General features: G+C 36.1%; 2 protein-coding genes across 2 annotated transcripts; one reads left to right on the forward strand and one right to left on the reverse strand.

The window, feature by feature from the left end:
- Window positions 1-829: 829 nt before the first annotated feature.
- LOC113668405 (CREB-regulated transcription coactivator 1) lies at window positions 830-11,000 on the reverse strand. The gene is made up of 9 exons (XM_089202710.1): window positions 10,842-11,000; window positions 10,630-10,734; window positions 10,382-10,513; window positions 9,967-10,052; window positions 7,205-7,263; window positions 5,850-5,878; window positions 5,204-5,247; window positions 3,345-4,268; window positions 830-2,917 (listed from the first exon to the last, which is right to left on the reverse strand). Exons 1-9 carry the CDS (start codon window positions 10,947-10,949, stop codon window positions 2,899-2,901), a joined length of 1,506 nt encoding a protein of 501 aa, XP_089058836.1. The 5' UTR covers window positions 10,950-11,000; the 3' UTR covers window positions 830-2,898.
- A 1,260-nt stretch (window positions 11,001-12,260) lies between these two features.
- LOC113668394 (sorting nexin-27) lies at window positions 12,261-26,377 on the forward strand. The gene is made up of 15 exons (XM_027184287.2): window positions 12,261-12,525; window positions 14,424-14,652; window positions 15,367-15,441; window positions 16,090-16,207; window positions 17,386-17,459; window positions 18,246-18,362; window positions 19,259-19,337; window positions 19,710-19,819; window positions 20,358-20,408; window positions 20,973-21,062; window positions 21,860-22,009; window positions 22,744-22,872; window positions 23,460-23,519; window positions 24,209-24,298; window positions 25,416-26,377. The coding sequence occupies exons 1-15, from the start codon at window positions 12,287-12,289 to the stop codon at window positions 25,539-25,541; spliced, it is 1,737 nt and encodes a 578-aa protein (XP_027040088.2). The 5' UTR covers window positions 12,261-12,286; the 3' UTR covers window positions 25,542-26,377.
- The last annotated feature ends 1,213 nt before the right edge of the window (window positions 26,378-27,590 follow it).

Below are 27,590 nucleotides of genomic sequence, written 5' to 3' on the forward strand. Positions count from 1 at the left end.
GAATGCAGGCACCATTAAATGAGAGAGAAACTTATGTATAACTTACTCGGCAATCCCTCTTCCCCAAGGTTGAAGTGAAAAGTACCCATGCGCCATGTGCCACGATGCACAACTTGAATGCACAACCCACATAAGCCGCAGAGAAAAGTTCCCAATGGTCTAGGATGGGGGGAGTGGGAAGTAGGTCAGGCACCATTGACGTATGGACAGATGCTCTCATATGCGACAAATACTTTAAAAAATTGCTCTAAGTGGTCTCTCTTGTTCGTTTTCTAATTGGCTGAGAATGGCGCGTGTTTTCTAGACCAATTACAGGACGAAGTTAAGCAAAATTAACGCAATCCTAGACTTCTTTCGACACTCAATTGATAATTGCTCTGAGAGCCAATCAGAAACCAAGGATCGCTTTTGATTTCAAAGCAGATGTAATTAAATTAGAAATATGTCCTATTGAAGGCTTGATACAACTTCTAGCATATCGTGCTTAACGATTAAAACTAACACGTTGATGTAGGCGAATTGATGGAAAACAAAGTGAGAGGTTTCCTTTCAAATTTAACACGTAAATGTAATGACTCGTGTAAGGAAAAACTAAAAATTTGTTCACAAACATGCGTCACATGTTGCGTGTCTTTAACGACATTTATCTCCTCACTGGTCACCCCTTCTGTGAAACGCCCACTGGTCAAGTAGAATTGTTACACTGTTTTGGGTTGGAAGGGAATCTAAAGAAAATCGCGAGCTGTCGAAGAAAAGAAAGCGCGAGATGAAAAATTATTTTCACTCATATCACTTTATACATGACCTTTAGGAGAAGAAATCCAAGAAATCGAGCACTAAATTGTGACTTTTTAATGTTACTCCAGGACAAATTCGATATCAGTTAAGTATGTGTCCTACTGTTTAAATACTTCACTTCTCTTAGATCTGCTCACTTAGTACGTAAGAAAGCCTAGCTTTGCCTAACTGACTTAAGTTATTACTGGATTTTTATCACAAAAATAACGTTAAAATAATATTCAGAATAGGGAGGTATCCACCACACCACCTAAAACCATGTCAGATCTGTTACGCTGGGACATGGCTTCAAATGGTTAACATGCGTATCTCAACTAGCCACAAACCGAACTGTTTCATGTGACAATGATAATTTCCCGTGGTCTTTCATATATGAAACTAATATATTTTCAACTATTTAGCCAATATTTGATGGATACAGAAATGTACATTATTTACAAGCCGAGTCAAAGGCTTTTTATGGTGGTATCCCTCACTATACTCAGGAAACTGTGACAAATTGAATGGTTTGGGTTAGGCGTGACAAGCCAGGACTTCTACTTCACCATCAGTAAATGTAAGTTACCTAATAATGACTAATCTCTTATGTCAGATAAAACACAGCAATGTCAGGATGTGCCAGAATAATTATAAACGTATCACAATGAAATGGGATGGGAAAAGCATTATACCTGAATTACTTATTAGTTACGAGTCTTACTCTTTCTTTTTCACATTCCTGTACTTAGTATCTACGACCCCTTCTAGCAAATACTTCATGCAAAAAATTAACTAGCATCTTTAACTATGAAAATCACCAAATGATCACAAAATAACCACACTATCTTTTAAGCAAGAACCGTGAAACATTTGCAAAATACTAATTAGTGACAATCGAACTCTTCTCAGACATCCACGTTCAGTCCACCATCAGCACTAAATAATCTGAAATTTCACACATGTTAATCATAAGCACACCATTTGAGGCTTGAGAAAGTTATTGTTTGCTGAAATGAATAGCACCTTCTTTGCTCTGCAATCAAGTTTAAAATATACTATTTCTCATGAGTAGCTAACTCATTAGATGGTAATTTGGTCAAAGACATTTTTTTTGGTATCATTTTTAACCAACTCAAGTGGAAGTAATGGACAAATGAGTACTCTATTAGCATTGAAAGAAATGATAATTTGGTGTTCATGAATTCTTTAATACCATCTGATATGTAAAACACAAAGTCCACACACTGATATTTTACAAAATGAAAAGGTAACCAAGTTTCATGTATTCTTGACCGCCAAAATGCCCAGGAAAATTTGAAGCAAAATTGCAATTTATAATATATCAATCCAAACTATGGACAGAGATTTCAAGCCCCCTATGGGTATCTGAGATGTACACGTATCCTCCATGTTACTGACATCAGTCATTTTTTACACATGAAAAAGCTCATTTGGTATTTCCATTGCCCATCTTCAAATGCGCAGACTGTCTGAAAACCACAGACAAGCTGCCAATTCCAGCAGTAGGTGAACAAAGGGTTAACATGTTGACTTGGACTAGGTGTTACTTTTCCATTATCTTAACTGATTAGCTTTTCCTTGGAGTACCAGTTAACAAGAATGGCTTTTTTGGAAACATGTTTGTTATAATGTCTCTGGTTAAAATAAATCTTTACAGTGAAACTGTTAGCATTCCCACATATAAATTATACATTGTTACATAATGCATGTACAGATGCTGCAGATAGGCAGTTGTTCTGTGGCAGAAGAAAGAACTCCTTTGGAATACATAACTCCATTTGCTCTATGATACACATATGTTAACAATTATGAATACAAAAGGGTTGTGTTTTGGTTAGGACCATCTTATTGCTTTTTACTTTTAACCCTGAATAAAATACTAGTTAGAACCTATTTAACTTTACATAGCATGGCATTTTCATTGATTAATTGATATACATGTACATTAAAAAATAAGTTACCCGCAGGATAAAAACAGGTCACCACAATAATGACATTACTACAGCAATTCCACATGGAAATGTGAAGCACTCTATTATCTTCCTTGCTGATTCAAGGCAAACATACAGCATCTTTCTTTAAGAAGTATTTTTTCCATTGTTAATGTAATCTTGTAGCTCTGCAATGAGATGACATATCAATTTAACACAAGACTGAGGAGATGCAGTGTGAAACTGTCAATTATCAATTCACTCCTACAACATGCAAACATTTTCAGGAAAAAAGGCAGAAGGCATTTTCCCAAGGATTCCAGAGAAAGAGGGACTTTTTTGATGTGGATTCTGAGAGAAGTATATTTGAACACTGAGGTGAAGGGCTTAACTCTTTTACTCCCAACAGTATCCAAGACATACTTTCTCTTTACAACTTTAGGATAATATCAGGGAGACAACTGATGAGATAAAGAAAAGTCTCAATCAAAAGACTATCATTGAAGCCAATATTAAATTCTCCGAATGAAAGTCATAAGCAGTGTATGACAGACAGCATGGAGAATTGTAAAAGAGATCTTGCAAGTGAAAGACTCAAAAATACTTTCAACCTACCCAAGGCGGTCCAGACGAAACTGATCTTCAGTTGCAGCATCAGTGAGCTCTGAATCCTGGCCAGACAACATTTGAAAGCCTTCCATGTCCAATGGATCAAGCACAACTTTTTGTAATGGATCATCAGGGGCATACATATCGCCAGAATCATCACCACCAATATGGCCCATGGCTGTACTAAGATCTTTTGCAAAGTCTGATTTGACTCCGTCATCATCTGAACCAGTCACAATTAAATCTGGTACCCTTGCATGGCCTGGACCATAAAAATGTGCTAAGCTAGGCATTCCCTGACCTGGAATAGTAGTTGGTGTTTGTGCCAACAAAGTTTGGAAGGGCAGTTGCATTGAAGAATTCAACATCCCTCCTACTGCCACTGGGCGATGCATAGAAAATTGTTCTAGTTGTTGTTGTTGTAAAGCTTGTGTATTTGATTGCTGCTGTTGTTGCTGTTTAAAGTAGAGCTCAGGATTAAATGATGACAGTGGACTAGTGGGAAGGCTACCAAAGAGTGGAGTCATAGGTGCTGATGATGTAGGGGAAAGTGTTGGTGAAGCACTTGTAGTAGTTGCTGAGCCTCCATGTGAACCGAAATCGTTATTCTGAGGATAAAACTGGAATTGTTGCAACCTGCTTTCAAGAGGCCGTAGATTGGCATCCATTAATGGTATTTGGTCAGTGTATTGTGGTTTCCTCATTTGCTGCTGATTTGCTACTGGCCGTCGAACAGGACTCTGTCTTTGTGACATTTGAAGCTGGGTTGAAGACAAGGCTTGATTCACATGTTCATCATTGTCAAGGGGTGTTATCAGTGGAGAGGGAATAATATTCAGGTTTGTGAGATCTGGAAGAGAACCACCTGTATTGGCAGTGGCTATTGGTAAGTTGGGGCCTGTCTGTGATACATGTTCTGCTGGGAAAGTCCTAGTAATCAAAATATGAAGAAGAAGTGAAACTTCAGTCAAATAGCAATTAAACAAAAGATTACACATAAAATTTTAAAACATTGCCATATTCTTGACAAAAATAGTCATTAGTGTTTGGGACAAGGCAATATTTTAAACCAAGAATTATATTATATTATAATATCAGTTTCCCTTTCTATACATTTTGACTGAATCAATACATTTCTTAAGTGCAATTTAACAAATTTTAAAGAATCACTTGAAGCTGTTACCTAATGCCAAAACAAAACACCCAGACATCACTTTGCCTCACTGCATTTTTAATTTGGGTTCAAAATTATCTAAGGATAGTTGAGAAAGTGGCTTTGTCAAAGAAAGAAGTTCTAACACACCAGAAGTGGTTTATCAGCCTCTAACAATGCAAAAGCTCTTTAGTGACAAAACTTTCAACCATTAAAAAAAGCAAGATAACAGGAGAGTTGAAAACCCCACTAAACTGGAAAATAGAAGGATTGGAAAGTTGTTGCTCTGTCTAGCAAGTAAATCAGCTCCATTATGTGATCATTTCTGACAATGACATCCTGGGTCAGGGAATTAGAGGAGGCAACCTGCCAAGTGGTTAGAGTTCTTGACTTGTTATCTGGTGGGCCTAGGTTTAAGCCCTTCATCCTGCTCCTCACTCCAATTGTTCTTGGTTATCCAGAGATCAACTCCTTGGCTGCACTTTGTATTTGGCCAAATGGTTTGGCTCTGGCAAAATGGTCTGCCTTCCACTAATTTGGATTTTTAACCTCTTTGTCTACTTACAATTACTAATTATTATTATTATAATTACACATTTTTAATTATTATTAATTACACATTTTAGTTACTAAGCACGATACACATAAATATTGTAGATTATCAATATAACATCAATACACTCCAAAGGAAGGAAAAAAATTGAAATCTTACATTCCAGGCACTTCACAAGACTTTGGTCTAGATGGACTGCGAACCTGCAAAAGAAAAGTAACTGTCAGTGAGAATTTTTTTGTTATATCGGTTCAGGACAAAAGAAAGGACACAAGTACCTCTGATTAAATTAAAAAGATATCATTATTACAAATTTTCAGAGTAAAGAAAACATAGAGAAGTGAATTTTTCCTTTGAGTTTTAGTAGAAATTTCAACTCCATCTTTTCCTGATTTACATTTAGATAATCTTAGTACAATTTGAAAAAAAAAAAACTTGAAAAGTGCATTTATAATCTTTTTAAGTTTACAAACAGGAACATTAACAGAGAGCAAAGTAGAATACAGTGAAATTAATGAGTAACCAAACTCTAAACAGTCCATGCTCATTATATCCTCAAAAAAACCTACAGACATAGATTTGACTTCAAACATTTGAAAAATTAAATAAGTTTGTTACAAAAAAATTTTTTTAAAATAAATTTATTGCCAAAAAGAAGACAGAGTTATCTTGAAATCTTTCTTTACATTTCAGTAACAATTTTACTAATGCTTAAGTTTCACTGAATGCAAAAGCAGAGTTTCTTCTTTTTCATCTTATAAAAGACAATAGATACTCTGTGAATATGTACTAATTCTACACTCACCTTTCTTTCATGGGATGGCAATGTTTTTTCTAAATAAACAGGGGTACAAAAAATAATTAAATGTTATCTTGTTGGAAATAAACATGATGACCAATGTCAAATTGTAATCAAACAACATTACTACATCACTACTGAGGTGGAATTTACAAAATAAATAAAAATATAATAAATGGCCACTGGCACTAAAAGGAGACACAGGGAAGAGAGGGAAGTTTTAGCAAGAATGACTTGTCTTCAAAAAGCTTCCCATGTGTAGTTACATGATCTACTTTAGAAAAACTTGTTGCCATTATTCTGGACTACTATTCCAAGCCTTTGTATTTGGAAACACCATTTTAACTGTTGGTTGCAAGTCCAAGCAATAAATTCTATTTTTTCATTATGACCACTTCCATATTGGAGATAAGAAGAAATACCACTTTTTCAATTGTTTATCAATCACGTAAACCATTTAGCAAAGTTTGAGTCACGGAAAAAAATATTGAGGACACTACTGTGGTACTAATGATAATTTTCATTGTCAATGGATAGAGAAAACCCAAATGGAAAATGTTCTCAGTGTAAACTAACAAACTATTTACTACAAATTTACCTTATATCTACAAAGTTACCTTATACAATAATTGTAAAAATAACAAGGAAAAAAACTCATTCTGGAACTTAAAATGAAGCCCCAAATTCAAATCATTCTTTTTGTGAAATCTTTTGAGCCTTTTATGTTGTGACAGTTAACAAAATAAATTTTCATTCCAAATAACCTTAGTGCTTGTTTACTCAATCCATATTTTTGCACTCCCAAATTGAAATGTGTTAAATATAAAAAAGATGTCAACGAATATAGGCATTTTTTAATATATCTTCTTGGTACAATTTTTATAATTTGACAGAAATAGATGATAGAAATTTTATTGAAAGGTTATGACTGCTTCAAGTAGGTTGAGTAAAATCATAACTAAATAACTACACACTAAATAACAAGATAACTAAGCACACAAAATCCTATGTCCAGGTATTAACCTTTGGGCCCCTGAGAGAAATCACCATCTAATTTCTCCTTACAGTGATATTGCTGAATCATTCATTAAGATTATGAGAACAGAGGAAATAATGACTACACCTGTGAAGTTTTGATTGTTAAACAAATTCTCCTTGCCAGTACCAAAGGAAATGTACAGAAAAGAGTAAGGAGAATATGGAAACTAATGCTAGGGTTTACTGGGTTGATACTGATGCCTTTCTCAGTAATACTACTTAATAATTTCCACTTCTTTCCTTTTTGCTACACAAAAGTTAGTTTTTAGGAGCACCAGTAAGGTTTGAGTCTCACTTTAATGTAAAGCTGATAGAAGTCCTACCTTTGGGTTTCACCTCTGCACGAACAACACTATCATGGAGAGCAGAATCAGATGCAATTCTGTAGAAGATAATAAGAAGAAAAAATGCATTTCAGCAGATGCATGTCAACTAAAACCAACAAAAGATACTCAATTAACTGGGTAAGATACCATTTATATATTCAAATACACCATAGCATGCTAAAGGTGCTGTTCCATAGTATATTTCCTCTCTACCCCATGGAGAAATCACATGATGAGTTAATCATTAACCTATAATATTTGGTTGATACTCAGTGAGCATAAAAAGGTTATGTGATAAGTACATAGTCTTGATTTTGAAAAAGTTATTTCTGTTGACTGGGATGGGTCACTTTTCAACAAGAGTTTCTCATTTCCTTATTTCTTTTCATCCAACTTGCATATTTGTATCTTTAGTTTTCAATTCTATACAGTGTTTTCCACTCTCTGTTAATCTTGAATTTTTACAATTTATGCATGCATCTTCTAGTTGTTTGAGTAGAATCTGGGTCCAGTTAATCTACATCGTGCTGAGAATATTTGGTGTTAAATATAAAAACTGTAGATGTAGAATGAGAATAAGTATTTTTATTATATAGCTGGCAGCACCCTTGGGAAATATGAAGCAAATCCTGTGTTCTGATTGGCTACTTGAGTGAACAAGGCTCAGGGTTGCCTGCTTTGATCCTGCTCAAGAAAGAAATTGTGTGGAACAGAAAAACAATGTTCATGATTCTTGGGCATTGTTGGCAATGAAGACGCAAAAAGTATCAGAAGACAGTCAAAATAAAGAAGACAAACACAAATCTGGTGGGTTCATTGTGTCACAAGCACAGTTGACTTTCTTTCCCAGCTCTTAGAAGAAACAAGTCATTCTTGATTTGTGTTAAAGCGCAAAATCTCTGTAATATAGTAGATTCTTTACTGACCAAGCTTGTTTGGCAAAGATGGCTGAATATTAGCCTTGTTCTGTTTTTTCATTTTTATGGACCTCAACTTTTTCTCTGTCCAAAGAAATGCAAGAAAAAAAAAACCTTGGCCAACATTCAGCCATCTTGACCTCATGCCTCATGGAATGTTCAGAGAGGTATAGTAATATGACTAAAATGGGTCTGGAAAGGCAAATAATTTAGAGAAAGTTTCAAACATGAATTAAAAGGGTTTACCCCTCATATTCTTAAAAAAATATTATTTATTCAAAAGTATAACTGAGTGTGTCTAATAGTGACATAGTGCAGAAATTGAAAACTACTACAAAAAGTTGAAATCAATGTATAATAAATTAAAGCGATTAAATGATTTCTCATTGAGATTGGTTGGAGAGCACTTTAAAATTTTTCAATCAAGACAAATTTTACAAGCCCCATGACTTTTCAGTGGTTTCTTTTTCTAAACTATACTTAAAATCAGATGATCACATGTAAAAAAAGCACATCTCTTTGTGTGAAAATAAGTTTAATGACATTTCTTCACTCCTTGTTTGTACTGCTCAGTGCTTTAATGAGCCAGTTTAAAATGCCATTCAACAATTTGGTTAATACATTTCCTGTAGAAAAGAGTTAAAAAGTAAAGGTCTTACAATAATTCCAAAGTCAGTGTGAAACAGGACCAATTGTTTCTATCATAGAGTTCTGCTTTTTCCTATAGATGATCTGGCGATTTTGGGTGCGAGACTGACATGAGAGGGTGGCAAAGCCTTCATACATGACACAATCAATTAAGTCTAAAATTAATGTGATGTGTTAACTTTACAGAAAGGCAAAGTAAGGTGAGATGTGAAGTTTTACATTTAAATTTATGATGTGTGAAATATTGTATAAAGTGCATGTGATAAGTGAGTTTTTCTAAAATTTGTGACTGAGACTTGATCAGCACCCCCATGCTTCCCATGCATAACACAAAGCTAATCTACATCACATGCACTCTTTTCACTATATTAAAACTGCACTTTGATATAAAAGACAATACACATCATAGTATAACAAAAGTAATTTTGTATATCTATGGCAATTGTTAACCTGTGTTACTCCAGTAACAAAGATTTGAGAGTCAAAGAAAACATCAAGGAGTAAAGAGTAAGCATTTGATTTCACCAAATGTAAACACAGTTTTAAGTACATAAAAAATAATTAATTCGTATTTGAACTTCTAGTTCCTAACAATAACTTAATTAATAGACTCACAAATGAGGAAAAAATAGAAAACAAGCTTCTAGAATTATCCATGGAATTTTTTCCAATTTTCTGATTGTATTTTGGGTTTAATTTAGACTTTGAGGCCGTTACCAAATTGACTACGATTGCCTGATGCACTCCTCAATCGTAATAAGTTGTACAAACACTTCCATTATCCCAACCAAACCAACAGGTGAACACGAAATCCCAAAAAGATGAGATCTTATCGAAAACAACAAAATTACCACTACTATTGCCGTAGTAATGAAAACAAATCACTTGCCAAAAGAGAACAGACTCGCTTAGAAAATTTATGTTTGTGCAATGATAAATTTGCGCGGGAAACTAGAGGTCAATTCACCTTTCAACTAGAGCCTTTCGCTACCCAAACAAAATTTGAACCATATTAATCGTTTTGCTCTTCCTGAAAGCACATCTGCTACAGCCAAACAGGTAAGTACAATATCACTGTTTCCAAAAGACCAGTATACGGACTCCTCAGCGTAAGTAATTGAATAACTACGCAAAATGCTAAGTAAGCTCATCAAGCTATTATGACACACTGGGTTGGGATTTGAATGTACCTACCTTCTATCTCGCCAACCTTGATCTTGCGAATACCGATCTTGAGGAGGTGATAAATGGCAACCCGACACATGGTAGGGTGATGTGTCTATGTGATCAAGGTTAAGGCTGACTAAAGCTTCGAAAAATCGATGTATAAACTATGTCATGTTCTTTAAATAACTTCTTTGCAACGAACCCTATAACGTTTCTCTTTCTACACCGTCACGATCTTGACACAACTATTTCACGAAACATTAACGTATTTACTTTCTAGTAAATCTGACTGAGAAAATCAAATAACCAGGAACAAAAAGTAATCGAGAACTGAAAAAAAACAACTTGTGATATCTGTAAACCGTATCGTGACATATGTTACCAAAGTCCCTTAACTTGACTAAGGTGACGATCTGAACTCTTTATCAGACTATGAGAAGGATATTCCCCGAAAACGATTGTTCGGGTTAAATTGAGTTCGGCCGCCTTGGAACCGTTGTTTATGACTTATAGGCATACGATCACCAACGCTGTGATGCAACCCTGTGAGACGATCCAGACTATCTAACGCGGTCTGAAGATCGAAAGCAGTATCATTTCATTAGAATCGAACCTCAAAACAAATGCACAGAAATGTACTATAATCCCATAGCAGATGAACACAATCGTGAAGTGTAAAACAAAAATTACCTGTAGGTCTAATCGGTGTGCATGCGCTAGACTGATGTTCACATTTGGCAACGATCCTCCAAAGTACTGTTGTTGCATCTGCTGGTGTTGGGGCTTTTTGGTAGGCTTGAAAACAGAGAAGAAATCCATATTCAGCTGTGCTACTGACATGTCAACAACGCACAACAAAACGAATAAAAAAAATATCTGTTAATCAAGAAAATTAAAAATACCTCAAGTATGGAAACCTCTTTCATAATCTGTTCGAAAGCACGCGTTCCCTCTTCCTGTTTCTGGTTGTGCAAGGCAATTTTCTCGGCAAATTTCCTCGGGTTCGCCATATTGGAAGAGTAAGTTGGAGCGTGTTGTCAGTCTAGAGCGGCGTTCCATTTGGTCACAGGGGGTCTGTGCATCGACCAATCAGCTAGCAGTAAAACAGAGCTCTACGACGTTCCTTGTTGCCCAAAATGCAAATTAAAAGGACGAAAAGTAGGGCCTTTTTTCAACTAAGCATTTAATGCTTATGAAAAGTGTCACTTTTTAGCTGAATAGTAACGAGAGATATTTAGGGGTCAGCCCTATCAAGCAATCGATCAATTTAAGCAATAAATTTTGGCAGTATCTCAAACACTTCGTGTTGACAAATCCTTCCAAAATTATCAACTTCGGAACATCTCGTAACTCATTCGGATCACCGTCGGAAATTAGTCCCATGTTGCAATGCGCTGTCTCCTCGCCCCAGGGGGCTTTTAGCGAAGTAGTTCATAGGATAAAGAGCTGTAAGAGGGGCGTTTTTTATGGTTAAACAAAAATATAAGAGAGGGAGAGAGAGAGAGAAAGGAAAAGGGATGTTTCCACGATGAAGTTCCATAGGGCCAGGAATAATGGGAACCAGGGAAAACTGACAAATTTGGACTTTTAAAGTCGGACAGGTGCGTTTAAGCAGAATACGGTTGCATCCAGAATCTCAGGCTCTTCGTCTTCAGTTAACACCCATATTTAATAACCGTTGATTTTATGGAACAAACAACTAAGGGCTTGTACGAAATTTTCATTAACAAATCAGTGCACATTTACTATTAACTCTAACGGTTTAAAAGGTCTCATGGTACATTAATAAACCATGTGTGAAAAAATTTAATTCCAAATATTTCGGCTTTTTATTTCATATTTCCAGTGGTTCTAAATGGGGATTTTGGTCAGAATCAATAATCCTGTTTCGTCGTATTTCCGTTTTTGGCATAGTTTTATTAGTGAAAAAAAAAACTTTTTCATTTTCTGATGCTGAAGTGATAATTAAACGGCGATTAATTGATTGAACCATTATTCATCCTTATCCTTAATTTTCTTGATGCGCATTTCAATGGACTTGGTGTTATTGTGTGAGATATTTCTTCGTTCTTGACGGATTTACATGGAAAACGCAAGGAAAAGTTTGATCATGAAGTCGATATGCTATACCCAACTTGGTTTAGTACTCAGTGTTAATGAACCACAATGTCAATACCGTAAGATGTAGCTCAAATTCGCTCAACTTTGAAATATTCAATACATTTTCCTCACGAAAAAGTCTTGAAATCGCCAGCCATCGATCCATCAAACTAACCGGAAGCAAAAACTACCTTAGCTTTGCGGAAGTTTTATTTTCGTCTTCTGTCACGTGATTGCCAAATCAAACATGGCGGACGATGAAGAGGCTGACGCTCGTCAAGCTGATCCTTACGGACCCAGGTTAATTGAATTGTTTCGAGGAGAAAATGGATTTGGATTTAACGTCCGTGGCCAGGTATCAGAAGGGGGGCAACTGAAGTCAATAAATGGAGAACTGTATGCACCGTTGCAGCATGTAAGCGCCGTATTGGAGAGTGGCCCCGCTCATAACGGAGGGGTTAGGATTGGTGATCGAATCCTTGAAGTGTACGTAAACAAACATGACTTACTTTGTATATTATGACTATTATGATTATGCACAGATTGTTTAACGGGGGCTGGCGGATAGTTACAAGAGTGGTCCTGCGTGGTGTTAATGTAGATAAACGTACTTCTTTGCTGTGATTATTGATAAATATCGCTGCCAGCTGTTACCAATTGAAGACTATTTACAATACTTGCTCTTGTGATTCATCAGCCGAAATGTTTCTTTTCGCTTTTTCGAAGGGAATAATCAGATTTTTGACTTAAGATGGAGCTATGGTGAAAGTGGTAATCTTTGCCAACATTCTTTAACCTCCGGTTGTTTTTTTGAGATTTTTCCGGTTGAGAAATAGTTTCATGTAGTTGTTTCCACTTTAAATCATGGTTTAATTTAACAAGTGATTTTTTTAACTTTTAACCTTTAATTTTATTTGATTCTTTCCTCTTGAATGAGAAGTCTCAATTTTAGAATGCAATGGTACCACTCTAACTTGATATGTATTTGACAAGAATATTCAGATTTGAAGTCATTACATCAGGATGAAGAAAACATCTTGAGCTTATTGAGGGATTTTTTGTTTTGAACTAGAAACTACCTCGCTAATTAAGCAACTTATTTCTTTATTCCTCATGGTACTTTGCTTATGAAACCCATATAATGGTGTACAATCGTTTTTGCCCACGCTGACTCAAAGGATGATAGGTTTTTATTTTTTGAACAGCCATTGTTGATCAAATTGTTAGTCTTTCTGTTGATGGATCTCAATCCATTTTGTCTTTTCTATTTGATCTAGCTTGATTTGTTTCTATCAAAATAGTAGCTTCAATAAGAACTGGTCAACCCTTTCACTCTTAAGATCTCATTTAGTAATTTTTCTCACTGATAGCCATACAATTTTTCTGGTGTAAGTTTGGAGAATTTGGTATTGAATCAACCAATGATCTCTTGATTGATATTTTCCTTTATCCTCATCACTTGTTTGCTTGATATTGTATTTGTAGTGTAAGGAAAAATTCTGTCCTGGTCACTCATGGGAATTAAAGGGTTAAAAGTGGTCTACCACTGTCTATAAGACTTTTAACTGCCATCTGTTTAGCTTGTGAGAGAGGTCTTGTGTTTGGGGTTTTCCTTACAGTCCTTTCTGGACTGTTGTACTATTAGCAACCACTCATAGAAAAAGTTATTGAAACCTTTGTCAAAAGATACCTGAATGGTTTATGACAGTGTTATTAATATTTAAGTGAGATAAACACTGTAGTCACATGTGAAGTCACACTTAGCTCATGTTGGATTTTGTCTGTTGGAGATAAGATGTAGATTCCATTTGTTCAAAGTTCACTGTGATGAAAATTACAATCCTCAAAGTTTCACTGGGCAATTATTAAAAGCTGTACGCTTTGAGTGAAAAATAATGGACTGAGTAGTATAGTCCAGAAATTAAAAGGAGTAAATTGGAGATTTGATAAAAACTACTGCAGGGTAAAATCATAAAATAACATATGTTTGGCTAATTTGCTATCTAAGTGTTGGAAATCAACAATCTAATATAAGACTACTTTAAATTTTCCTTTCTATGACATGGTAAACAAGGTGTTTTGCAAACCACAGGTGTAAGCAGTGTTTTTATATAAGAAGTTTTTTCAATATTTATTGACAGGGGATAAAGGGGTAAACGATCTCTTTTTGAGGCAAAAGTTGACACTGTTTCACAGTAATTATTGTTAGGTGGACTCTTTAACCCTTTTGAGTGACTGGCTTCTAGTTTCTCCTCGCCGTTTCACCCTTCAATCAAATGCAAAGAGAACAGGATGGAGAATATAGGTATTAATGGTAAGGGTAAATGGTTAGTGTAAGGAAAAATTCTGTCATATTTATAAAGTGAAAATTATGTGGTCAACAGGAATGGTGAAAATGTGGAAGGTGCCACTCACAAACATGTAGTGAACCTGATCAAGAAAGGCGGAGATAAACTGACTTTAGTTGTGATATCTGTGAGTTCACATGAAGCTGAGAAACTTGAGAGTGAGAGTTCATCTGGAGGAGAATATTATGATTATACAGACAAGAGAGCTGTACCATTATCAATACCTGAGACAAGACAAGTTGTTAGCAATGGTGAAACATATGTGGTAAGAAATGCTAAAGTGTGTGTGTGTGGTTTTTTTTTTGCATGGTACAGTTCTAGTTCTGTGCAGAGTATGAGATCTCTTGTCTAAAGATTATCATGATGTCATCTTGCACTTATAGGATGAAGGCAGTCAACCTGCCAAGAAAGCCTTATTTAATTCACCAAATAACCAGCTGCATAAATATTTATGCAACATGATTGGATGTTTCTGCTCCTGAAGTGGTGTACTTGTATTTGAGGGAGGCAAAGGGTCAGGCAAAGGGTTAACATGTGATGCATGACTTAAAGCCTAAAATTAGTATGTGACACATGTAGTAGTATATCAACCAGTACAATGCTTGATTTGCCTCCCAAAATATGTGTGAACCATAAATTTTTCTTTCATTTCAAAAACCTCAAGATTTCCTTGAAAACTTTGTAGATGAGAAGAGAGATTTGGAGTGTTTCCTTTTACGTATATATGTGATACATGAATTTTTCTAAAACTTGTGCATAAATTGGGATCAGGACAGTGCCCCTTTGTTAACCTCACATTAGTGAGAGTAGGATATATGTCAATAATATGTTGATATACCAGTTTTTTTTAGGAAGTAATTTACAACAAAGGTTTTCCTAGGAAATGCAATCAGTCAACTACTTTAAAAAAATAAATTGATAAAAAGCTGTAACTAGGGTATATTTATCTATTTTTGGTGAAAGAATATCCTTTTTATAGGTGTATAATATCTACTATGGAGACAAGCATATTTGTTCCAGAAGATACAAAGAATTTTCAAATTTGCACAACCAGGTAAAGAGGTTAAGATTTTATAATTGAATTGTTTGCTGAATACAGCAGAGTTGTGTTTCCTTGGAATAGATATGTAGAGCCTCACTTAAAGTCAGTAAGCTATCATACTTTCATTTTCAAATTTTCAAATTTAAAGTTAACCTAGTTTCAACTTTAGCACATTGGACTTGCCATCTAGTTGTCCAGGTTTGAGACCTGGCTGGCATATGGTGCCTTTTTATCACCCAGGGCACTGTTGTTCAAAGGTGGGTTAAGATAACTCAGGGTTAGTGTGAAATCTGAACCTTTAGGAGAAAAATTCAGTATAATTCTTTTTGTGTACAATTTGATGCTTGGATGGACTTCAAACAACAGGAGTATAAATGGGTCTGGTGGCACTGTCAGGAAGGTAACATGTAATGGACTAGCTTCGCATCAAGGGGGAGTGGCAACAATACTAATACCGGCATCATGCCACAGAAACCAAAATAAGCTTTGGCCAGATGGGACACTTGGCCCAAGTGTTAAACTACATCTATTTTTGCCATCATGGTAATGATATAGAGTCACATTGACATACAGGGATAATTTATCTTCAAATTAATTATCACTGGTTACATTATTTTTAACCTTTAAGTAATCTGAGGCTTCTTTTGTCTTTGCTATCAGCTAAAGAAGGAGTTTAGAGATTTCCAGTTTCCTAAGTTTCCTGGAAAGTGGCCATTTCACTTATCTGATCAACAAATAGAAGCTCGTAGAAAAGCTTTGGAATCTTACTTTGATCAAGGTTAGACCGTAGTTTTTCAATGAAAATGTGTTCAATAAGCTCATAACTCTTGTTATAGTAAAGAAATGATTTACCGGTACTCTTAGACTGTCTTGTGAAGAGGAAGGTAGATGCCATGGAATATCAGACCACAGAAATTATAATATTTACACCAATGCTGAAAGCAATTTTGCATTTCTTCTACACACTACACACAAGGTGCAGCCAAGTGTGTCACTTATGTTCCTACCACATTTTAATATCTTCTCTGATCTATTAACAGACCCATGGAAATATAGAGTCTATTTGTTTTATATTCTAAATAAGAAAAAAAAAATGTTAGTGATGATGTGGTCTAGTTGTCTGTTCTCCAATAAATGTTTTAGTAAATACCAATCAAATTGTGTGTGTAATTCAGATACCTGGCCTGACTCTTCTTTTGAAATCAATCTTCTCTCTCTTACAATTTTATTAATTAAAATAAACTATTATTACCTAGTTAGTGTGTTAAGCATTGAGAAAATTCAGAATAGTTTCCCTGTCATGTCCTGGAGTTTGAATTTCTTAGGAACCAATTTGATGACCAAAAGACAATAACAAACTGTGCTTGCCTATTTTGTTCTAAGATGCAAGAGCATTTAAGTTGGCTGAGCAAACATTATTAGTTTTTTGCATGTTTACGCTTGCCCACCTAAACAGAAATAGATATACTTTCAGATTCTATTGTTCATATGTTTTTCATAAATGATCATATTAGTTATCTGAGGTTTCTTCGAAAGCAAACTATATGATAGGTATTTCTGTAAGCACCCCTAAAATTTGAAGTTAACTACAAACAAGAGCATTTTTTCTTGTAGTAAGATAAAGAAATGTTTCATTATCAGCTTGTTTCAAAATGTTTCCACAACTCTCCTAATCACTACATATGCTGTAATGAGGCCCTGGCAGGAAGAGAGGGGTCTCATTGATTACCACTGCCCAGTAAAGAGGAGGGCGTACATAAAAACTTATTGATGAGAACCAAAAAATTTAAACCCTTTTAATTTTCATTTGATGTAGACTGTCATTGTCATTATTATTATTAGGGCTATTAGAAACAAAAATTCAACTGCCCAAAAAATTTTCAATTTTAAGAACTTTTTCCAACTAGATGTAAGTAAGTGTGAATTGACAAGTAATTTTTTATACTTTCTTAACAGTTAATTCAGTGAAAGTTATTGGAGAGTCAGACATCATGGTAGACTTTCTCAAGTCTTCAGAAAACCAACTCCAGGTATTTTGTGTGTTTCAAAATAAATTTTCCCCAGAGATGGCTTTGAATAAGAGTAATTTGTTTTATTGAATTTACAAGTATACTTGAAGTAATGCTGTAAAATGGTATTTGTCTGTGTATTTTTGAAGAACATAAAGTTTGTTTTTTTGCCTTGAGATTGATATGTTAAAATTTTGAAAGATATTTAATAATAGTTCATAGATGGTGAGACAAAAATTGTGTATTATCTCAGTCTCTGGTGCAAATTTTTGTCCAAGATTAGGGAGCTGGATGCATTTTTAAGTTTTATTAAACCAATTACATCCAGGTTTAAACCTGAGTTGGGTCTTTGAGTGTTTTTAGATTAGAATATAAGGGCATTAGAGTAGTTAAAAGCATTTGGAGATTATTTTCCACATCTGAATCAAATTACTGGTGAATTGTTGAAACCATCAAAATTTAGATGCAGAAGTCTCTTCACCTGGGAGTATAAGTGGGTACCAACAAACTGCCAGGAAACTGGACAAAGGGCTGGTGGGTGGGGTGAGTGGGGGTAACCTTTGATGGACCAGCATCCCCCATAGAGGAGTAGCAATACTCTTACTTGCTTCATTTTGTGTCTGCTATGGAAATGGAGATCTGATGTTTTTCACAAGCTACATGGCTCTCCTGCACACTTTACCTTTTAAATAACTAGACAGGATTGAATGAGCTTTAGTTTCTCTAATTTCTTAAAGTGAACACAACGTTGTTGAGAATGAGAACAAGGAGATTCTCTTCATTTTCTCTTCCAACATTGTATTTCAGCAAGAGAAAGAAGAGGAAGATGGTTCAATGAAAGTTGAGTTAAGAGTATTTTTACCAGATGATTCAATTACGACTGTGACTGTTCTGAAATGTCACAAAACAGTTCAAGTATATCAGGTGAGCAGTGAAAAACATTCATGCACTGTGATTTACACAAATATGCATGTAATGTTTCTTGATTCTTTTTTCTCCGGTTTCTGTCAATAGTAAGGAAGACTTCTATTACAAAATGAATTAAAATTTTTAGAAAGAATTTTGCGAATGGCTTGATGTGTTTACGGTCTCTAACAGCACTACACTTCAACTTAATGTATACGAGAAGCATTTAGTTCCAGACGGAAACATGAATAATTTTCTTCTGGGTTTCCATTCTCAGGCCACTTAATATTTGTGATTTCACATAGTTGTTCTGCAGAGGATGGCAAAGAAATGTACAGTTTTAAAACAAACATACTGAGCTGTTGTTCTGCACATGAGATCTTCTGTTTTGCCACATCCTCCATGTCATTGTGGGGTTAGGCTTAATTCCCCTAATGCATCATGTATAGGGCAGCAGAGAACTGAAGGACAGTAAAAACCTTACTGTGTGAAAACGTTTCTAGCTTCAATTTATGCAAATCCTGTGGCAAAATATTTATCTGATCACAAACTCTTGTGTTTAGTGCATTTGGTTCAGTCACCAAGTTGTATTTTTTTTTTTTAAGTTTTTGAAAACCACAGATTTACTATTAACTGGAAGCAAAGGGTCTAGGGTGAAAGGTAGCTCATCCACCCAAAGTAAATTAAAGTTATTATTGTGAGCAACAATAGTATAAACAGATTTCTGTTGACATAAAGTGTGACATCACATGCAAAAAAGAGGGATGTGGTGTACCCTATGTTGATTATGAAGGAGAAATTAATAGTTTTGGTTATTTGTGGTTCCTAGCAACAATCTGATTGAGACAAAAGCTTTAATAAGGAGAGTTGATAGTTAACTAGAAATTGTCTCACTTGATTTTATGTTATGGAAGGCCATGACAGAAAAGCTAAATTTGGACCAAGACAGCATCTCAAACTTTGCACTCTTTGAGATTGGTGATGATGGTTTTGGTAAGTGAAGCATGTTATGCTTTTGTCCATTAACATGAAGGTTGGGTAGTGAATATGTTAGACTAGCTCTTCTGATCGGTAGTGTGAGTCTCAGTGATATGTGACTCTAAGCTGTTGTTTATATTTCAGATCACCACCAGTCCTGAGTTGACCTTAAAACTACTAGGTTTTCACCACTGCTTAGTATAGATTTGTACTAGTTATTCCTTGAATAGCTTAGCTTGGCTTGTCTGAGCATGTAATTTTCATTTTGCTTTAAAGGGTTAGAGGCATAACATTTTACTTTCAACTCTTAACTTTTTCAATTTTATTATCACCAAAATCTCTTTGCTCAAGGTGTTTCTCTATTGGCTTTTTTTTCCCTCATATTAGAACGCAAACTTGAACAGAATGAGTTCCCCCACAACTTATATATCAAGAGTTATACTGCATCATCTACAACCTGTCTTGCTTTTCGAAAGTGGATATTTACCTTAGCAAGGGTTTGTATGCTAACGTTCTACCTAATGTTGAGCCTGGTCATTCAGGTTGGATCTGTTTCTACACAAGATATAGAGTAGACAGAGTACTCAATGTTTCATGAGAGAGCACCTCAGCCAATTTAAAGTGATGTACTGGAAAGGAGTGGTCTTAATAATCTTTGTGCTTTAGTTCCCACCAGTTTCCAAATGGGCGAAAGAAAATATCAATTTCACTTTTGTTTTCTTTTTGCTTTTGTCCATAAGAGAGGGCATTTACCATCTATGTTTGTTTTTCAATTGTCCCCACTAAGTTGAAAACAAAAAAGTGACTTCGTGTTTTTGCCTTTAATTTGTTCTTTGGCTGAAGTAGGGTGGCTCACCCAACCCATACATTACATCCACTTTAATGGTGAATGGGATGGTAGATTTATATAAAGGTTGCATACAAATGCAAGGACATCTGTTGGTTAGAGTGTGTAGAATTCAAAGTCTTTGATGAAATGTGGTACTGAGGATTTGAAAGGAAAGTGTTTTATGTATTTGTTGTGTAATTGAACAGGAAGTGCAGATGAACAATGATGAGAGTGCGGTTAACCTCCTATATACTCAGGTATTCATTCTTCTTAGGAGGAGATAGATATGTTTACAAAGATTTTTCCCCTTTTTCTCTGTTATGTCCTTTGTACACAGTTGTTTTGGACTGAACCAGACCATTAGCTGCTCATTTTAAGTCTCAGATCTTTTTGTCAATAAACTGGCATGTGTTTATAACTGTTATAGTTTATTGCTCAGAGCTATTGAACCATAGTCTCCAGCCACACTGTAGGAGAATGATATGTGATGAGCTTTTTGAGAAACCATGTTGTTCTTTGAACAGTTTGCGTGTTGGGCAGTAAAGGGTCAAACTTTATTGCAAATTAAGCTACATTTTTGAATCGAAGTTCAACCCTTGACCTGCAATGTTTTTCATTCGCAAGACTGAATTTTTATCATTGAAAATAATGTAAAGGAGTACCAGTGTCCGTTCATACTGGTACTTTTTTAGTGATGATTTGTCAAACGTTAATCCCAAAGTAAGAGATTTTTGTAGCGCTGCAAAAATGGTTTCTTAAATAACTTATTTAGTGTTCGTATATTTTCTAACAGTTATGTTGTTATTTTAAAACACACGCAGGCAGTTAGTGACTTGAGAAGACGAAAATTGTCCCCTGGAAAAAACCTGCAAAAACTTAAAGACCTGCAGGCAGCAAATAAAAAGAAAGAGGTAGGAGATTCCCTGGTGTATTGATTTTTGCATAGAGCACTCTGCCGAACAAACATGTGCTGTGTTGTAAAGTATGCCTTTGTTCTATTCAGCCACAGGCTGAAGTATTTGACTCAGTTGGTTCGCAATGTTCTTCCAGAGCTTGTTCAAAACATGGCTCACTCATTTGGATCCGATCATTTAAGATTTCCTGCAGTGGAGTGCTTTGTTCTTTTTAATGCACAGTTCCGTTTTTAACAACTCTTTCTTAATTAAACCGTCCGCTGTTACGAGATTTTTTGCAAATCAAATGGCACTGAGAGAGTTGAATCGATGAAGAAAATGAATTCAATGTGTTAACCTAGCTTATTTTGTTTGCGAATCCGTTACTAACTTAGACCAGCACGAAAATGCTCGCTGCATACACCATCTCTTTGTATAATTTGTATGGAGCATTATCCAGTCATGGCAAACAGTTTAAACGAGAAATCTCTGTTAAGAAAAATCTGACCTATTTTTGAAATTAAGGCAAAGTTAATGACATGTTACAGTGGCGCCAAAAATGTAATTGGAATCAGGTGAGAACAAGACCAAAATGTTTCTCATCTCCGGGACTCCTCTCCAATGGCCACACGGTCAGTCATGTCCTGTGAAATAGGAGGTAGGGGGTAGGAGAAGGGGATTGAGTGGTCTTTGTCTTTGTCTTTGTCTTTGTAGTGATGTCAGTTTAGAAACAGATGATTGGCACGACACCTCACGAAAAACAGTAAAAACTCATCCCTTTTAAAGCATGCGGTTTTTTCATTAAATGTTTGCAGTATCTTGATGTTGCAAGGACGTTGGATGGATATGCAACTGTTGTTTTTCCTCACTGTGGTTGCGATGCGAGAAGAACTGGTCATGTGATCGTTTCTATCGGTTTAAACTGTTTTCAACTACAAGCGTGTTCCTCCGAGGGTGAAAAAGAGGTCAGTATAGTCCTATTTTTCATTCACAAATGTTAACTCAATCCACATACATGCCAGTGTCTTACCCATTTTCTGCGATGAGGGTCTTGATGAGGTTAACCGATAACTGTAAAAGAGGCAAAAAATTTAGCCGTTAGGCGTAAAAATTGCCAAATTTTAACCGGTAGTCGTAAAAAAAGTTCACCGTTTAAAAAAATTTCTGGTGACAACAATGCAATGATATTAACCATTAGCCGTAAAATGGCTAGCGTTTCAACCGGTAGCCGTAAAAGCCATCACCCTATTGAGACCCTCTGATGCCTGTAGTTTTTGTGGCATTTGTAAACTGCAAAAACAATATGAGGGACAGAATACATCACCTAATTTTTTTTGAAGCGTTTTTTTTTCCTATTATTGCAATTTTCTTGACGTCACGATCTGCAATATTTAAGAGATTTCTAAGTCGTAGCAACAAATATTTTGAAATGGGAGGGAACAAGGATGGCTTAGTGGAGAGACCGTTCGCCTCCTACCTCTTTAGCCTGGGTTCAATTCCTGGACCTGGTGTCACATGTGGGTTGAGTTTTGTTGTTAATTCTCGTCCTTGCTCCGAGGGTTTTTTCTTCGGGTCCAATTCTACCTAGAAACAGCGGACAAGAAGAGCCACCTCGTGGAACGCCCTCTGCTAAATCCCACTTATTTTGTTATCATTATTAAAATGGCGAGTGAGTTGGCCGGCTTCTTTGTTTCAACAGGAGCAGGAGCACACATTTAACTGGGAGGAGCTGACACAATGGGAGGCTGATAGAGAAGCAATGGCATTTTGTTTTGAGTACAAAAAAGGGGATAAAAAGCCAAAATGGGTTAAAGTATATTCCACATATGTAAGTAGATATTTTATGTGCTTTTTCCATTCATGAATGAATGACCGGCCAACTAAATAATATTTCCTAGCAGAGTGAGCGATCGCGACGGCCGCCGAGACTTGCGGAATTGTTTTAACCCAAGACAACAATGGCGCTGAGAACGTTATGAAAAAAGACTCGATGAGAAGTTCAATGGTTATAAAACCATGAAATTATCTTAACAAACAAAGAATGCGAAATCAGCCCGTTTCGTCATTTTCTTGGTGCGAGAACCTCATCGGCTCGGCACTAATTAAGAAATAAACGTTGTGATTTAATTGAGAAGAGGTCGCTTTACAACATGTCGAGAGCGTGTGGTCATTGGGAAAATATTAAAGGCCAAGGTTATCTGAAATCGATGTCGCCATAGATAAGGTTGACATGAATGGTGACTGTCTGAATGACTGGGTAAAATATCGTCTCTAGTGCGTATGGTCGAGTGTATGAGGGTCATGGTGGGGAACAGTGAGAAATTGGACTGTGCACCAGCCTTACCTTGTTTTTCATGTTACATTTGTTGACCAGGGCTCTTTTCGTAATGTTTTTTTTTCGTCTTTTTTTTGCAGTATGTTTATATGAATGCGTGCGTTGACAGAGTCATGGCTGAGATCGAAATGAATAACAAGGTTACCTCAGAATGGGGCACTTTATACACAACTTTATATATCTGAAATCGACTGGACTTTTAAGTCGATAGGTTTGCAAGAAACTGAAATGCTTCCATCTGGTCTCAACAGGCTTGTGACCCACAAAGTTAGCGAAGTTGTTTTTTCATCGAAAAGTCTCGATACGCAAGGCCATAGTATTCTTAACTAGAAAGCTTAGTTACAAAGTTTAGTTTTCCCGCGAGAAATGTTTTTTTGTAGTTAGGCATGGGCTTACTGATCGCTCTCTTAAACCATTCACTCCTAAGATCTAATGAGTGATTTTCTTTACTACCTGCCATGCGATTCGTCTCATGATGTTAATTCTGAGAATTTGGTATTGGATCAACCAGTAATTCCCTAATTTAAATTTTTGTCTTATTCTCCGGCATCACTTGTTTGATATTGAAAGGAGAAATTCAGTCTTGGTCACTCATGGAAGTTAAAGGGTTAATTAACGGCAGTCGTAAGTTGTTGTTTTCTTTTGGAGAGGTTTTGCCAAACAAGATTTTGTTCGATTTGTAACTGATCTTCTTAATAACAGCACCCGAGCCCCGCCTTACAATTGATTGCTGTGTTCACTTTTTTAATGAAATGTGGAGAGCTTTAACATCCACGACTGTGGGGTACGATACAAACGATGTGTCTAATTGCCAACTGGTTTGTTACAGGATGGTATTTTACCATTGTATCCAGGCGGAATAAAGGCAAACATGCCATCAGAAGAAGCAACTGGGGACATTACAGATTCACAGGAAACGGTAGGTGAACGATATCTACTCAAGCTGTGACTGTGTCACGCGTACATTATACATACTTCAATAGCTTCGATCGACTTCAGTGTGGTCATTGAAGCACCGAGCGTGGATGTATTTGTTTTGTTTTGCTTTGTTTTCAACGTAACTCGCTTTCGTCGCAAGTAGTATCATAAATTGAACATGATTTTATTTTCTTTACCTTATCTTGTGAAATCTCCTCCCTTTTACGGAACTCAAGTCTTACATTAGCGCCATGACTGTTCCAGACAGTGTCTTCGTACTACTTTTATAGAGAGCGTCGAGCCTCTTACCCAGTCCTCCTCCACTGAACCTACATATGGATACTCTTCCGTAAGAGGTTTCACGTGAAAGAATACAAACAAGACAAAACGCTCTAAGACATCTGAATTTAGACTGATTAGCGGTGACCCAAATATTCGCATTTCCTTGCCCGATTTTGTTTGTCATTTTTGCTTGTACTGACCACAGGCGGCCCAAGCTCCAGCTGTGAGATGATTATCTTGCGAAATAAGAGTCATGGCGAAATTATAAGAGTTTGTATGGGAATATTTACGACCGCTCTTAGGAATAAAAAATACAGTCAAATTCTCAATAAAATATCTCACCTTACTTCCACAGTACATCGCTTGCTATCTGAGCGCTTACTATGTTGAAAGGAACCCATTTTAGCGAGTTATCAATTTCTGTTTACTACGTACGCAAGAGAAGCTTTTCTTATTTACGCAGTAAACCTAGAAATGGATAACTCGCCAAAATGGGTTCTTTTCAACATAGTAAGCGGTCAGATAGCAAGCGATGCACTGTGGAAGTAAGGTGAGGTATTTTTATTGAGAATTTGACTGTATTTTTATTCCTAAGAGCGGTCGTAAAATATTCCCATACAAACTCTTATAATTTCGCAATGACTCTTATTTCGCAAGATGATCATCTCACAGCTGGAGCTTGGGCCGCCTGTGTACTGACTTGCCATTTACACGATGTATTTCAACAAGTTAATGTTCTGGAGTTTCCAGCCAGAGTATGTCGAGAACTGTACGTTCCAATACCATGAGAATAGGAGGACCGCTGAGCAGTAAACTTATATGTTCTCTTTCTTTAGGAGATCACTGCCGCTTCCAACCAGAAGAGTCATACCAAACCATACTCTGCCAAGAATAATAAATTTTCAATGCCAAGGACGTCCTCAAAGAATTTTAATTCCGCCATCGAAGATGAGGACTTGTGAATTAAGTACAAGTAGAAATGGTCTGAGACTGGCTTTCCTCGCTGGATTTTTTACTTCACTAGAAGCACGTGTGTTGCCAACAGAGCTTCAATTTGTGCCTTAAAAGCTACTAGTGATCATTATTGAGGCTTCTTCGAGGCATATGAACTGTCAGCTCCTGATAGACAATACTTTTTTACTCACGGCTAACTTCTACTGATAGAGGCCTGTGTAAAGTCGATTTGCTTTAAGATTTATCGTTTTAACTCTGACACAAAACTTAGTAATCAACTACAACCGCAACCTTGAATGAAGTCTGAAAGTCTCGCATCTTTGGCAGATAGAAGACATCGATGATTTTTCATGCCTAAAGAAAGATTGCACTGTTTCTGACCTCTGAATCTTTCGTTAGAGGAACCATTAGGATTCACGCCTTATCCACTTAGGAGAGTTCAACACATTTATAATGTTGTATTTGATTTTGAGTACTACACAATTTTCATTCTTGAATGCGTGTAAATAAAGGTGATTGTACAACAAATTAACCCTATCGTTCCCACAAAGGAAGCTTGGGAAGACGGCAATTGAAAAAAAAATATATTAAGAATCGTAGTAGGGGTTTTCAGTTGGAAGAAAGACTACAGTAGTTTTCGGTTGTATAGGCAGGGCTTCAAAGAAATAGGCGCATAGTGTTTTGTCTAGCTATTCATATGATATAGATATCAAATACAGAGTCCAAGTAAGAAGTTGTATTAAAATAGTAAATAGACAATACTAGGACAAATACTTTCAAGTTATTAGATCTGAGTCAATAACCTATTCCTTGTAGCCAGTAAATATATTTTAGAAACAGGAAATACGTGGCGGGTCCTAACATTCTTTTGATCTAAATTATATTAGTACTTTGTTTAGTAAAAGTATCCAAAAAATACTGATTGGAAGTGAGTCTGTTTTTCTTTTCTTTCCTCAGATATATCTCTTACGGTATCGGATGTAAATATCGTCAAGCGACTGTTGAACGAGACACGGCTCGCGACTGTTATACGGCTCTCGCGAATGTGACTTGAGCGCGCGACACTGTTGACGACTTTTACACGACCCCAACGTTCTAATGCACATGTTTTTCCTTATTACACCGGAACCATGTCCTTTTTTTTTTTAACCCTTTATTGTTACACTGGGAAAAATCAGCAATCGAGAAAATAAGATAAAGTAACATTTGTAAGTGCAGTCATATTGTATGTCTGCATTCGTTAAGATACGAATGGATGCATGGACGCCAGTTTTTTCTTTCACAAATGCCAGTTTTCTCGTGCACAACCTTGGCTGCTAGATGGGAAGGGGAGCTCTGAGTTATGTGTAAGTGCTGTCGTTAACTATTGACCTCTGTCAATTGACAATCAAGTTCTGACAGGAGAATAAATTAATTCTCTCTGGATATTAATTATTCCATAGAAGGATTCTTTTTGTATGTCAAATTCTATTGTTACCTCACAAAATATTTTGAACGACTTGGCAGAAACGAGGTGGAGAAAAATAAAACTAAATCGATTATATAAACAAAACAGCGGCTGTGGAAAAAAAGATATAAGGAAAAACTGATCAAATAAACATGAAGATTTCCTCGCAAATTGAGTGGTTTAAATGTTACAAGGTAATTTGGTATTATCAACCGAGTTGATAGCGTATAGGAGTTTGAAAGCTGACGTTTCGAGCGTTAGTCCTTCGTCATTCACTCTAATGAAGGGCTATCAGTCAAAACGTCATCTTTCAGACTCTTAACGGTGGCCAGTTTCCGTTACCAACTCGGTTGATAATATCAAATACCTTGCTATATTCTCCCACCGACGCAGCACCACAGTTTCTTTAGAAACTACCCCCCTTGATTATTATGGTTTGAATGTTGTTTTGTGTTATGTAAACAGATATGGGTCATTTGCAACAGCCCTAGCCAGTTATAGACATAGCTATAAATCTATATAACTTTCTCGTTGATTTTCGTTTTATTGATTTTCGTTTCGGTCATAACTGCTATATAGTCATTTCGAGGCAAAACAACAATGTGTCTTC

The sequence above is a fragment of the Pocillopora damicornis genome, chromosome 4 (genome assembly GCF_964200805.1).
Source record: "Pocillopora damicornis chromosome 4, jaPocDami1.2, whole genome shotgun sequence".
Taxonomy (NCBI): Eukaryota; Metazoa; Cnidaria; class Anthozoa; order Scleractinia; family Pocilloporidae; genus Pocillopora; species Pocillopora damicornis.